The sequence below is a fragment of the Accipiter gentilis genome, chromosome 12 (assembly GCF_929443795.1).
Source record: "Accipiter gentilis chromosome 12, bAccGen1.1, whole genome shotgun sequence".
NCBI lineage: Eukaryota > Metazoa > Chordata > Aves > Accipitriformes > Accipitridae > Astur > Astur gentilis.
In genome coordinates this window covers 5,893,698-5,908,226 of record NC_064891.1, presented here as the reverse complement: position 1 = coordinate 5,908,226, position 14,529 = coordinate 5,893,698, and the positions used below count along the sequence as shown (strand labels likewise).

At 41.6% G+C, this 14,529-nt stretch overlaps 1 protein-coding gene across 3 annotated transcripts in view; it reads right to left on the bottom strand.

Moving 5' to 3' along the window:
* Nucleotides 1-1,644: 1,644 nt before the first annotated feature.
* Nucleotides 1,645-14,529, bottom strand: part of BMPR1B (bone morphogenetic protein receptor type 1B) — a 256,031-nt gene continuing 243,146 nt past the window's right edge. For all 3 annotated transcript variants that reach the window (XM_049815319.1, XM_049815320.1, XM_049815318.1), the window contains 5 exons: nucleotides 9,344-9,536; nucleotides 8,612-8,909; nucleotides 6,084-6,259; nucleotides 4,560-4,690; nucleotides 1,645-2,198 (listed from right to left, as the gene is read on the bottom strand). In XM_049815319.1, the coding sequence (XP_049671276.1) occupies nucleotides 2,073-2,198; nucleotides 4,560-4,690; nucleotides 6,084-6,259; nucleotides 8,612-8,909; nucleotides 9,344-9,536 (924 nt within the window). In that variant the 3' untranslated portion in view covers nucleotides 1,645-2,072. The remainder of the gene's footprint in view (nucleotides 2,199-4,559; nucleotides 4,691-6,083; nucleotides 6,260-8,611; nucleotides 8,910-9,343; nucleotides 9,537-14,529) is intronic.

Sequence of the window (14,529 nt, the reverse complement as noted above, 5' to 3'; positions counted from 1 at the left end):
GGGAAACTGCACTGTGGAAAAAGCACTCTAATTAATGAAAATCCTCTGATTAAACTTTTTAACACCTACAGTCATGGAGGTCTTGCTGGTTCTCTTGAACCTGTGCATTTTTCTTCGTTAGCTTGAAAGCATAAAATGGTAATTTTTCCAACTAGAAACACCTTCAGGGAGCTGTGAAGTTAAACCCCAATTATATGCCTACCTACCACAAATAAATCAGTTTTGTCCAAAAAGGGAAAAAAGAAGCATTACAGAAATGCTGAGGCTAAATCCAGCATGGCAATTATTTCAGTTCTGAAATAGGCTTAGCATAATCAAAGCAGCATTTGTAAGGACTTATTTCAAAATTAAACTGAACACCACCTAGTGAAACAGGATATAGGCAGGCAAAAATTTAAAAAAAAAATAAAAGAAAAGAAGGGTAAAAAAGAGCAAACCGGTAACTCCCATACAGCTCAGCTTTGATAACCTGATGAAGAACAGAGACCTTTCCAAAGAAAATACTTCACAGGGAGTATTTCACCTCTCATTTCCCTTTCTGTAGTTTTAACATCGCAGCAACTGCTGCAGCCCCAGGAAGGAGGAATGGGGAAAGACGGTAAATATGTTTCCCATTTCTCTTCTCCCGTAAAAACTCCTCTTGCTGGAAACCACGATGCTACGGAGCCCCAGCTTGGTGGCAGAGCCTGTCACTACCGTGCAGTAGCTCCCAGAGGCATGGAGGCTGCTGGAAGAACACTCCAAATAGTAAGGCAGACGAAGCTCGAGCCAAATTGTTTGGTTTGGGGTGCCTCTCGCTACAGCAGGAGAAGGGCTGGAGGCACCTGCCCACTGCCAGCCCCTGTGCCCAGCTCTCACCGCCCACCCAAGTCCCACGCTCCTTCCCTGTTGGCCTCCTAGTGTGGCCAGGAGGCACCAGGTCTCCTTACGCTTAAAGAAAAATGACTGCCACCCCACAAACGGGGATTCTTTGAGGTTTTTCACTTTCCCATAAAAAAGGGAACACAGATTTTTATTTTTTTCCCCTGTGGTTGTAGATGGATACCTCACTTTTACACAGATCGAAGAGCAAGTGACTAATTTTTTTCTCACAAGGAAATTCCTTTTACTCAGTGGTTGTGTATGTAGGTCACAGCAGTTTCAAATTCACCAGCGGATCCAAATGTATACTTCATTTCCACTCACACACAAAATACTTCATTTTGCAGTAGGGGGAAAGAGGGGAAAAAAAAGGCCGAGAAAAGGGGCACTTGTTTATCATCCTGGTACCATACCCCATCAGATTTCCGGGAAACATGAAGAGCTTCTTCAAACAAGTCATGCTGAACCATATTCATACAGCTCCCGATTATCTTAAGCAAAGCACGACCTCCCCTGGGACAAGTCACCCGCAGGAACCCAGCCAGCTGTGCTAACGATGGCAGGGATGTAATTGGGCTCCATCTCTATACTATGAGAACTGCTTGCATGCGCAAGGCTACGGCAAGTCATCTCTGCAGGTAGACGGCTTTCAAGACGGTTTTCATTACAGCTCCTCTGAGCTGCACAGACCCACTGTCCTTTTTTTAAATGCTGGAGTGCAATAGTCTCTTTATAAATGAAAAAGTCACTTTGCTTTCACTTTCAGCACAGTTTCCTCCAATTATTTGTTTTTCAATGTAACAATATACATCTTTTTTTTTACTTCTAACCAAAAGTTTTATTTTCATAAAGCAGTATCTTTTTAAACAGTCAAAATAATAATAATAACAATAATAATAATAATAATAATAATAAAATAATAAGTGGCTTTCACGGAAAGCAACATGCATAAACTTAAACCAGTTACTAAAACTGTATTTCCCCATGTAAACAAGGGCAGACAAGCCTCTTCCAATCTTGTATGTCAAAATTCAGCTGATTTTTGCAAAGGATAGTCTCCTCAAAAGCTGTTAAACGAACCTACAGCTGCTCTTAAGCATGACTGCCTTCAAGATACTTATTAGCAAAGACTTTTGATACCTCTTCAGGACTTCTGCCTGCACGAGAAAGTCCGTTTCCATGGGCCTTCACAAGAACTGCCTCTGGCCGAGTCAGAGTTTAATGTCCTGCGACTCTGACATTTTGGCAAGTGTTTTCTTGACCCGCAGGGCTGTGAGCCGGGAGGCGGGATTGTGAGCCCAGCACTCCATCATCAGCTTCCCCATCTGCCGTAAGCACTGCAAAGAGAAACGGGAGAGAAAGTCCCACCTGGGTCAGTGGAAGAGGAGACTGCAGTTGGTGGCAATGCCGAAAAACTGAAGGGAAAAGGTCTTTTCTAAGGGCAGCCAAAAAAAAAGACAACGTGCTGGCTGGTATCACTTTTCAAGGGCTTTTGTCTTCTGTACATTAAGCAGAGTTCTTCAAACGTGGCAATTACTCTTACGATTTATGACAAGTTATAGTCTAGACTTGGCTGTACGCTCAACAAAAGCGCTCTTCTTCTTTCCCCTTCCCCAAATCCATGCAGCCTGACCTGTACAAGCGTGACTCTGTACAGCAAGCCCTTTGCTGTACAAATTCAGTGGAATTCGTTTTCCTCAGCCAGCGACTGGCCCCCGGGGTACAGCCCAGGTTCAGCACGCACCCACAGCTCCCGCCCAGCCGCCCTCCCTGGAAAGCCGCCTGCGAGCACCCGGCTCAGCCCTGCCCTGTCCCGCTCCATCCCCTGCTCACTTCCAAAACATAGCCAGACCCTCCTCCAGCTCCCAGCAGCAACTCTCTTGCTGCCAGCATCTCAGCATTGCCTTTGACATCCTGGAAAAGGAGCATGCGTCCTGCTCTATGTCGACCACCTTCTTCCAAACATGAAGCACCACGTAAGCCACCACAGCCGGGTGACGACCCTGCCAGCCTACGGATTTACACTGCCTGAAGATTTGCTTGCCACAACAGGAAAAGAGAAGTTTCCTATCTCACCCAACTTGGCTTTCCGTTTTCATGAGGCTCCTGGCCCAGAAGCAGTGCAGACTCTCAAAGGCATTAAGCGTAAACACCACCAGCAGTTAGCTGCGAGGTTAGACCAGCCTAATACATTTCAGATTAATGCCAATCTCTATAAACACGTTTTGGTGATACACATGGTTTTACGCACTAACAAGTTTGCCTCTCATCGTTAGAATGCCTGAAGTGGGATTACTGATGACGCTAACCAATTCATCAAGAACAGTGGTTTCAACAAGCCCTCCCCGATCCTCGATACGTGTGGTAGCAGACCAAACACACACCGCGTGCCACCGCACAAAAGCCCTTCCCAGGATCAATACTAACAGTGCTTCCTCCAGTATTTCCACCCCCGGCCTGAAGTCTCGGAGGGATTTGGCTAGGGAGAGGATAAGGCAGGTAAGTCTCAGTTAGATCTTCCCACACTGGCTGTTGCACAAGTCCTCGAGCTTCCCAGAGAGGTTGTTTTATTATTCCCTCACATTCCCCAATTGCCTACATCTCATGCCACCTAAATCTTTCATCTACCTGCAGAACATTCATCTACGCATTGCTATTCCCAAATGGCAGCTGTCTTCTGCAATGGTAGAAAACTTTACAGCATTAAACTGTACCAATTAACATGATTAATGACCCTTCCTCCATAGCATCTCGAGAGCAGTCGGCAGGTTTGCCTGCGGTACCTCAACTGTTTGACTCTGATCCCACGAACACAACTTTGCTTTGTTACAGATGCTCAGCAGAGAGAGTTCAGATTCTCCCCCAGCCCTCTCATCTCCTCGTTTTATTCTGGAAAGCATTTTCTGGATCCTACGTCTCCTCTGAAAAGCCATACCTGTAGCCCTGTATGCTAAAATGCAGAGAGGTACATGAGCACCGTTTTCTGTAAGATGTAAAAGGGGTGAACGGTCGGTGCTCCTCGGTGCAGACCAGCTGCTGTGGTCAGTACTATTGCATATCCATACCCTAAGTGTGCAACTTAGTATCTTGTGCTCATATTAGCCTAAAATCATAGTAAAATCGTGTTTCCAAGCCTGCACACCCGTGATCACAAAAAAGCTGTCTGCTTATTTCATTTCAAAGAGATAGGAGATACTTCCTTCTTTAAAAAAAAAAAAAAAAAAAAAAAAAAAAGAAAAGTTTGCAATTACAGCCCACACATCATGCTGAAGCAGCTGCCAGTACACCAAGTATGCTGCCGCTGCACTATACACTACAAAATAATCTCTCTTTCAAAATTTTTGGCTAGCCACTGATTTAATGCTATTAATGCTGGGAGTGGAAATCAAAATGAGTGCAAGAGGAAAACAGAGGGACTAAGAAGGTCTGAGCACAGCCTGCTATCGCTGTGGGATCTGGTAGACAGCACACAAAGAACCAGCTTGCAAATATCGTAGGCTATGGTCTCTGGGGTTCTGAAACCTTCAGTGGGGATATCCGAGAAGGTCGTGCTCCTTCCCAAGCCCTGTTACACTGTGACTGGTGTAAGCGCCAGTGGGAAAGCTCCTCCTCGCTCAAAATGATGCAGAACTGGGTCAATCTCACTCACTCACTCACTCAGATTAAAAACACAGGCTGCATTTTAAGAGGGATAATACCTCATCACTGCTCCATCTGTTGGGAAATGAAGGGCGTAGTCTCTTGATGCACACAATCTCCCGCATGTCCTCATACGAGGGGTCGCTGGGCACAAGGTCATGGTATGGAAGCTGGTATTCTTCAACTATGCCTGAAAGAAGCAATTAGTTGTCCATCACTTGCAGAAGACACCTTCCACTACCCTCTTCCCCTCTCATTTTATAACAGATTGACCATACTGTTCAACAATTATACGTACTTCTCCTTAAAAGGAGATTCCTGCCCTAGAAGTTTATTCCACAGTCAAGTTCCAATGCAACCATTGCTGTGTAAAGACTGGTTGGGTATATTAATCCGAAAGCATAGCTACTTGCCTGGTGAGACAGTTTCTACCACTGCTGTCCAGTCCAGCAATCTCCAGTAAGTTATCACAGAAAGAACTGTTAGCATAGGGCCTGTATCAGAATAATTCGGCAGAGAATTAACCTTGAATTAGGTCTCCTTCTTATCAGTGGACCTGGTATATACTAAAGAGCATTTCTGCGCCTTTTCAGAACATGGCAAGGTACCGTTCTTTGAGCACAGCAACAATGACAACAATATTACAAATTTTACATCACATCATTTCAATACACTTTACCAATTTGTAAACACAGGCACCACATTGCTCATCAGTGAAATTCAGCTCCTCTAGGGTAAGCATGGAGCGAGCATTCAGCACAATACTGCAGGCTTTAAAGACCCATAAAGTCTGGTGAAGGTAGCGTAGACCCGAGAGAGACATGCTGTACTCTTACTTGCTACCAATCTGGCACGTAAAGGCTGCCAAGTCATTTCTCTGCATTTAACTTTCCTCAGTGGCAAAATAGAGGTAATAACACCCATCATTTTTTGCACTGCACTGAGCTCTACATGCGGAAAGCACACATAGCCTACGCGTATGAGGATGGATCTATGCCCCGAGTCTGCAGCTGGCTGCATTGCTTTACCTTTGCTGTCCTCACGCTTGAATGCCTGGTATCAGAAGGAAATGAAGCACGTCGCTGGTATGCCAATGATGTAATAAGTGCCACTTGCCTCTGTTTTTTTTTCTACTTGTCTTGTAAACAGATTATTTCTTTTAAATGGTGGCACAGCATACCCCCAAATTGTTCGACCTCCTCCTCCTATTTAACTCTATCAAAATGAAGAAATCACCATTGTCTTTCTGCTAAAATAGCTGAATACCCCCAGTCCAGCAAAAATGTGTTGCCATTGGAAAAGGCCCCCAGATGAGTTCCATATTCCTTCTTCAGTGCAGGTATCTGCTGCCTTCAAACGAGCTGTTAAAATACAGTCTAAATCTTTGCTGTTGAAATAGCACTGGCTGATGCTTTAAAATAAGTTTCAACAAGAGAACAGATATTAAGAGAGTTACCTGTATGGTTTATCCACATTTGTTTATTACAGTAAAAACAATTACCCAGAGAAAAGGATGTAATGGAAGATTTGGGTTATAAATGGGATTCACTGACACAATTCAAAGCAATCTCCCAGCTCTTTACCTCCTGAAACACATCTCCTTGCTATCTCCCAAAGGATGAGTCCAAAACTGTACATATCAGCCATGATGTACGACTGGAAGTGATTTCTATTCAAGCTTTCATCCAGCACCTCAGGAGGCATATAGCGTTTTGTTCCTACACGGGTATTTGGAGGTATGTCTACCTCATTTGTATCACTAAAAGAAAAAGAAGGGGGGGGGGGGGGGTAGGGGAAAGGCATCAAACATGCAATAAAGTGGCTTGAAAAGAAAAGCAATTTAAATGGGAGAAGTACTAAATTCACACCACATCCATTCTCAAACAAGGTCAAAAGTAATGTATAATCTTAATGGAACAATTCTTACAAGGAAAGCCTCTTAGTGTGAAGGCAACCCTCCTTAAAAGACTGACCCGCCTGAGGCTATGTTAAGCATTCAAATGCAGAACCACAATGGAGATAAGACTCAACAGGGATGCTGTAACATTTGCGAGATTTCATTAGCATTAGCCTGAGCTCTAATGCTGGTGATAACAATCAAATCTTCATTAAATGCTGTTTTCTTAACATACTCCACTACCTAATGCTTTAGTCTTAGCAATTAATGGAGGACACTAAATAGCCTGGGCAGTATCACTTAGCTGTAGCAAATCAGATCTGCAAGGAAGATGAGTATAACTATTTTTTGTGCATGCATTATGTTTGTCCAACCTTTACACATCAAGATGTCTAAACATACAGATGTAAATGTGCAAAAAAATCTAAACAAATGCGTCACACCTCACACATTGACCAGAAGAGACAACGTATATCTAACAGGAAGCAAATTCCTATTAATTACGTGACTGGATTAATATTTTTTTCTTATTAACTCAAATTCAGCTGTATCTGTTTTAATGTTTTTAAAAGTTTAATATATGACATATATTGTGGTTTATTTAGAAAGGTCTGTTTCCCTTTCCCCACCTTCAAAATGTAAACATTTTAAATGTGATGGATGCAACACAATCTCACAAAATAATTATACAACTTCTGTAATTTTTTTTCACCTACAGCAATTTTCTTCACCTACAGTTACGAAAATGACAAAAAAAGCCAAGCCTGAGGTACAACCAGTCACCTACACAGCCATTAAATCATACATACGCCGGCAGCATTTCTGTATGCCTCCAAGAATGTAACATAAATCTAGTGACCTGCACTGTCTTCCAGTATTTCAAATAAAATGTGAAATGCAGAGAACTTTACTAAACTCATTAGCTTCAGCAGAGCACACCCCTTTCAACTACTTTTTTCTGTTCCTGGTCATTGCCTGAGAAATGCTGTCTAAGGATTGATACAGTACGAAAACAAGCTGAGTATGTAATGTAAATTCCATCTGGACTGTGACGAATACATATTTCACCTTCTTTTATAGCAACACGTGGTAGTTCCTAGTTCCCCCCCGTTCATTCCTAAGCAGTGTGCTCCTCTGTACTGGTCAGGCAAGGTATATCTGCAAAGGGTGAATTTCTTCCCCAAAACTTCTACAGCAAATAGTGTATTTCCAAGTTGTTGTTTTCTAGGCCGCTGTTCCTCAAAGTAAAAATATTCCTTCTCATCTCCTAAACAAAGGTCAGGTTCATGAAGGAAAAGCCTCACCAAGAAACCTGGTAGATAAGTGAATGGCAAGAAGAGCACACAAAACCTGCTTTTCCTTACGCTCTGAATAATTTCAGTTCAAGATTTGTACAGAATTCTTAAAATCTTTTTTGATACTTCAGGGAGTGCATGGTTTCAAAGCTGACCTCTGAAAAGGAAACCTTCAGTCTATGGACACATTTCTGTGTGCAGAAAGATCAGAGACTTCCTAACTCATGTCTCCACCAGCAGGACTAGTGCCAAGAGCTCAAGCTCCTTTTGAATGGAGCTGTCAGACAGCGATGACTCCTTTACAAATCCCAGGAGTGAGTAAGTCCTAGTCGTCTGCTCTAAGTTGTTTAAACACACAACCATTTTTTTTTAAATCCAATTTAAAAGCCATTTCAAAAATCAAATCTGTACTTTGGCAATTTGATTTGTAGGAAATGAAAGAAAAGGCAGCCCAAATGGGGTGCTTTTCAATAAATACCAATTAGAAACTTGTGCAAATGATTAGAATTATCCTATACAAGTTGTGAGTGAATTATCTTGCGATCAGACAACCTGAAAGCTTCAGCGACAAGTTTACTGACATGACTCCAACCTGTCAGTGCTATGTCCTTTTAGCATGTGGCAGCAAGACTCAGATTGCTATTGAGGGGGAGAAGTGATGAAAACCAAACTTTTATGCAAATGCTACTAACGTGCTCAATAATAAAAGAGTGACTATTTATACACCTGCATTATGTGTTTACGTGACATTCTCACCCACACAGGCAGTCCCACCTCACGTACAGATAAGGGTAGCCTGAAAGGTATGCACATACACTGCTGGCACCCACTCACACGTGCACGCTCGCTCAGTCAACAACTAAACCAGCGTTTGCATCTGATTTACCAAGTTTTCCTCACCCTCCTCACTTCTACTCACCTGATAAACTTAACAGCCAAGCCCAAATCTGCTATACAGCAGGTACCGTTCTTTTTCACCAGGATATTCTTACTTTTTAGGTCACGGTGGGCAATAGCGGGTTTGCCCTGAGTACTGAAGATCTCAGTGTGCAGGTGGCACAAGCCACTAACAGAGGAGTAAGCCAGTTTTAACATGGCTTTTGTGTCCAAGGTAGTAGATTTTAGATAATCATAAAGTGAGCCATTCTCATGGTAGTCGGTGATGAGATACAGCTGGGTCCAAGATCCTGTACCTTTAATGTCTGCAGCAATGAATCCTGCAAAGAAAAAGAAGATTTTCAGATTAATACTTCTTGGGCTTTTTTTGACTGCTCAGAACTCTGGACTGTCAGCCACTTCAATAGTTTTATTTTAATAACTTATTTAATTTCTTTAATCTTACTTTCATGGAACTATGCCTCACCTCTAGCCTTTACCGTATTTTCAGAAAGCCCAGATATGGAAATCCAGGTGGCAGAAACAGATGTGTGGTGTTTGCAGTAACAGCCCCTAAACCCCACTATTTTTTAACTTGTATTTATATTTCAGTAATCCTTGAAACATCTTTATTTTGCAAAGTGCTGGGTGGCTAATTGCAGAGCGCAGCAGGTAACAAAGCACATAGGAAAGGGCATCAGGCAACAGCGAATACAAAATTACTAAACTTCAGAAACGTGTACACTATCAAATAATTCTCTTTAATGTCACTCACCAAGAATATTTTCATGCCTCATCAGGACAGTCTGGTAGATTTCTGTTTCTCTGAACCAGCTGGCCTCCTCCGTGGTAAAAAACACTTTCACGGCTACCTTTTCACCACGCCACTTTCCCATCCAGACTTCTCCATAGCGACCTTTTCCAATCTGCTTTACCATCTGAATCTGTTTTGCGATGGTCCTTTGAACCTGTGAAATGCCAAGATGCGGGGGTTACAACTTGCTCCACAGACACCTTCTGCATTCACCTCCCTCCTTCTGTGTCTCCTCCCCACGCAGCAAGCCCGGTGGAAAGGGGAATACACAACCATTGCGACGTGGATTTCGGCAAAGCTCCACAAGGCGGATGCTCCCCATTTCCCCCAGGATGCAGTGTGAGTGAGGCCATTCCTGCCACTGTGAAGATGCCTTTCCATACATTCCCAAAACGCACCGTGGCCTCTCAAGAAAGTAAATCAGTCTGTGTGAAGGAAACATTTGACTACTAACCTCGAAATTTTTATTGTCCTGTGGGAGGTTGCCATTCTGTGGAAATTTTTTTGTTATTTTTGGAAAAGCTTTGACAGAAAAAACTGCTGGCCACCCCAACGCAAATCAAATTCCAAAAGGGTAGGTAACACATTTTTAATTAAAACGGGGATGTTCGTTACATACTCAACACCATTGAGACTCAAGGTTAGGGCTCACATGAGCCAAAAGCATATCATCGCCCTAAAACTAGCAGAATTACTGAGAGCAGCTTCTTATCACCTTCCTTGAAAATCCCAGGCCTAATAATTTCAAAATACAAATCTGGTGTTAGAAAGTGCCTACATTAATTTTGATAATCACCATCACATAGCAATAAAAAGTAAGAATTTTTTTCCAAAGATATGGAAGCACAGCTTTAAATCTGCCTTTTCTAGTGTCTGTACCAGCTTCGCCAGTGGCTATACTGCGAACGGATGCTAAAGTCAAACCATTTGTGCAGCTGTAGCAGAAGTTCAATGTACTCAGCAGCATTGCAGAGATACCCTTCATAAGGATGGCAGACCCCATGTAGCAGATGGACTGATTCTACATTTAACAAGCTTTTATGACTACAAAAAATCTTGGACAAATGGAGACTAATATATTCTCATAGGATTTGAGCATTTCCGCAGATCATGTATTTTTAAAAGTTCACAAATAAAAACTCAAGTAGACGCTGCAATACAACCCACTGGTGTTCATGGTCGACTCAGCCTCACCCTAGTATAACAGGAGATTAAAATGTCAGCCTTTTGTGCTTCAGTATTGCCAGTTCAATCCACAGCTAATGATTTTTGGTTTGGTAGGATTTTACAAGATTTTGAAAGAAAATAACTTTATAGCCTCCAGTGCAACGGGTTTTTCACCTGGCCCAAGGAACTGGCAAAACTTGGACAAGTGCAAACGCAAGGTCTCTCGGTTTTGCCACCATCCATATACAAATTTCAAGCAGTTTATTGCAGTGCACTGCCTGAATACCTATGAAATCATATGCATTTCATGTAGTCCCAAATACAATCCGTCTTGGCTGACAGAAATTATTAAAACTTGATTTTAAAATAATTTGCTTCCTTTGTTCTTCCTGGGAGGTCCACTGTAAACTACCAGTTTGGTAATGCAGAGCAGGACTGCCACAATCCCTCTGCAGCATGAACATATGTCCAAAGACAAACTCAAAATCTATTAGATAAGGTCTATTACCATTTATTTTGTAGCTAAATTACTGGTTTTCATATTAAACAAATTAAAGAAAAAAAACCCCGTACAGTAGCATTTATGCAAAGCTATTTCAAAAGTCCCAGCTTTCTTCTGTCATTTAAACAGAATTCCATTTTTTCAGCCCTGCAATGTATTATTAGACTTCCAAGATGGTGGCTTCAGTGCTGTTATTTTTGAACATCAGTGAAAGCCAAGAACAGAGATTAGCCTTAATTTTTAAAATTGATTTATTTTCTTTTATACTCTCATGTAGTGATTGAACAATCGTTAGATTACATTGGTATTTTGCTGTAACATTTTGTAATGTCATTTTAGCATTGTTGCTTTCTATTTTGCCCATTTTAAAAATGCATCCTGAACAATAATGCGGTTATATCAAATAACTTAATTTGTGTAAATATATGTAATGGCATCATAAAGTACATGGAATTACAATACTTAATGATGAAAAGTTCCTTATTAAATTACATTAAGAAAATGAAAAACACTTTTCTGTTACGGGTTTTCAGGCAGCAGAATACTATGTGAAGGGCCTTAACCTGGTTTCCTCTTGCTAGAACTGGTCAAACGATTTCCTATGAACAATTTATTTTATTTTAAGGAATTTAGCCCTTTCTTGAATCATGAACTGATTACAATTTACAAAACAAATCAGTTAATCAAAATTGTTGGATGAACTGATTTCATAAGCATGCTGAATGATGTGCTCACGTGAATTATTTACACTGTGTGGGGTTGGGTTTTTTTTATTTCTTTTCAAACCTGTATATTTTGCTGCTTGAGCTCTGTGAGCAGCCAGGTAAGGTTACCTGGCCCTTTGTTTCCTCTTCCTGACTGGAATCAATCCAGTTACCAACCCTTTCTACTTTCTGCATTCTGTTTTTCTGATGTTCAGCTAAATGTGTTCAGCTACTGCAGATTAAAATTCAGACAAACCAACCTTTTGTAACTTCAGTATTTTGAACAGAGAACTCCATACTTATGGCTGGGATGCAGTCCCTTGAAAAGCGCAATTCATTGGAAGAGGAATTAGGGAAAAAAATACATGAAAAGGTAGAGACCAATCTGTAATTCAGCAAACTCTTCGTACAGACCACTGAAATAAGCGTCCCCAGCATCCAATCTCCTTCCTGGATTTTGTATGTGGATTCACAGGGCCAACAGCTTTGCCTACACTTCTTGCTTTGTCAAGGCCAATGGGGATCCTCTTGCTTGCACAGACTTGATTGTGCACCCCAGTTTGTTGGCTCGAAGCTTTTATTTACAACTCACTTTATTTTTTTCTTGGTTTAAAATTTGATTGGCAGCATTTGACCTGCAACAAACTTTTCTGTCAGAGGTACGAACAGGTCAGGAGAAAGAACGCTTGCTGAATGTCAAAGTATCGATAAAATCTTGGTTAATGCTTGGTTTTGGTATAATATTTGTACCCATTAAAATAAATGTTCTGCACAGAAGGAAAACATTACTGTTTAGCATAAAGTGACATTTTGTAATAAATTTGCAGCTTACTTTCCTGGAATAATAACTCTGGATATTTTGGTCTTTGCATAAGAAATAATACAGTTAAAACCAAACTCTTCCGCAATAAAGTCTAGAGCATTATTGCCAGGTGCTTTCTATATACTTGTCTCAGGCATGGGCCCAGAGGTATTAATCTGTGCATTTCTACTGAGCCTGTAGCGGTTGTAGCTGTCTGGTTAATGCAGCAAACATCTATTACCAAGCGCGAGATTCATTATAGCTCTCGTTTTTCTTCTCTTCCACAGAAAATCACTACTTAAAGGGAACGTCTGGGAGAAAAACGTACGCATTTTCATAGGCAAAGAGAGAGGGGAAAGAGTGCCTTCAGGAAGAACACTTGACCTAGTGGCTGCAAAGTCCCCAGGCTTGAGAGAGGAGGACTGGCAGAAGACAGGATGGTTTCTGCTTCACGGAGCACCAGCACAGCTCTGGGAGTTACTGACCAACAACCCAGTTGGGATGCCACTTCGGCTATTACAGCAGTTAACTAGCAGAAGTTAGTTTTTCTGTCCACCGCAAGAGTAGACCTGGGGACATCAGTAAGACCACAGATGCCATCTTCAACTAGCTCACTGGGACAGAGGAAGGCATAAAGCACAAGCGGCCACAACCAGCGTTGCTCCAGCTTTTTTGTCTCAAGGGCATCCTGGACCAAAGTATTGAGCCATGCACTGCTACGAGATGCCCCAGGGCACCTGCTACCCACGTGGGCTGCTGGAAACACATCCTCTCAGAGAACAACCACCAAGTTCCTTGTGTTTGCTTTAAATTATTATTTCGGTCACTGTAACAGGGTAGGAGCACCAAGCACAGACCAAGACCCTGATGTGGCAGGTGTTATGCAAAAAACTAAGGCAAAAAAAGCAAGAACTCCTCACAACTAAATCAAGAGAAAGCACTCATTAGGGATGGTCCTAAATTGTAAGCATGGTCCCTCCCCTTTCATGGCTTCTAGCGGGACACTGGTATGGGATATGACAGCGCTTTCTTAAAGCCTAGACTTAAATGATGGAGTTTCTCTCAGCAGAGAAAAATAACTGTGGGTTTTCCATGCTCAGTACTAGTCACAGCACCCACTTGGCAGCTTGGCTTTTTTTTCTCAATAGCTTTGTTAATTGTCAGAACGCTGGATTTTTTTTAAAAAAGTCAGCTCTTTGTTTAAATGGGACTCTTAAGTATTTACTCCTGTGAGAACAAATTGAGTTTAGTCAGATTTTCACCAACCGCTCAGCCTGTTGCTTCATTTTAAGAAATTATAAAATTTCCCATTTTATTTCTTCTTTAGGGTGTAGAAAAAAGATGTGTGAGCAAAAACCAGATAGATAGTACGTAGTACTTGGAAACTGGACAACATCTACAGTAATAGGATCACTACAGACAAATAGGTTTAGGAGACAGGAGGGACATATCATCTCTGAAAAATGAAAATGAAATCGAATTCATTTTGTTAGAGGCAGTGTTTTAAATAAGTAACCTGGCTTTTTTTTTTTTTTTTTTTTCAGTGCTAAAAAGCAACAATGACCCCCAGAAACAAAAACCCCTGGTGAACAGAACTGTTTTGCCACAGAAGGTAAAACTTCTGCCTTTTCAGCAGGTGAGCTCAGGGGGCTCAGTCATCCTGGAGTCAGTTCAGAAATAATCACAAATTCCACCTCTGTGCCTTTAGCCTTTGAGATTGCCACACTACAAGAAAAATTAATTTGCTCTTGATTTCTGAATGCAAAGTGAAGGCTACACATAAAAAGGTTCCAGGTTTGATGAATTACAGTTCCCTTTACATAAAGACGATGTGTCAGTGTTTGAAACGCTATTGTGTATTGCACATAAAAAGCAATAAAATAAGATCAGCGGGCCAGATGCTGTCCTGTACACTGGAGTAAATCCTCATGAATTTCTGTGAGCTCTATTAGCCTTACTTACCCTATGGGAC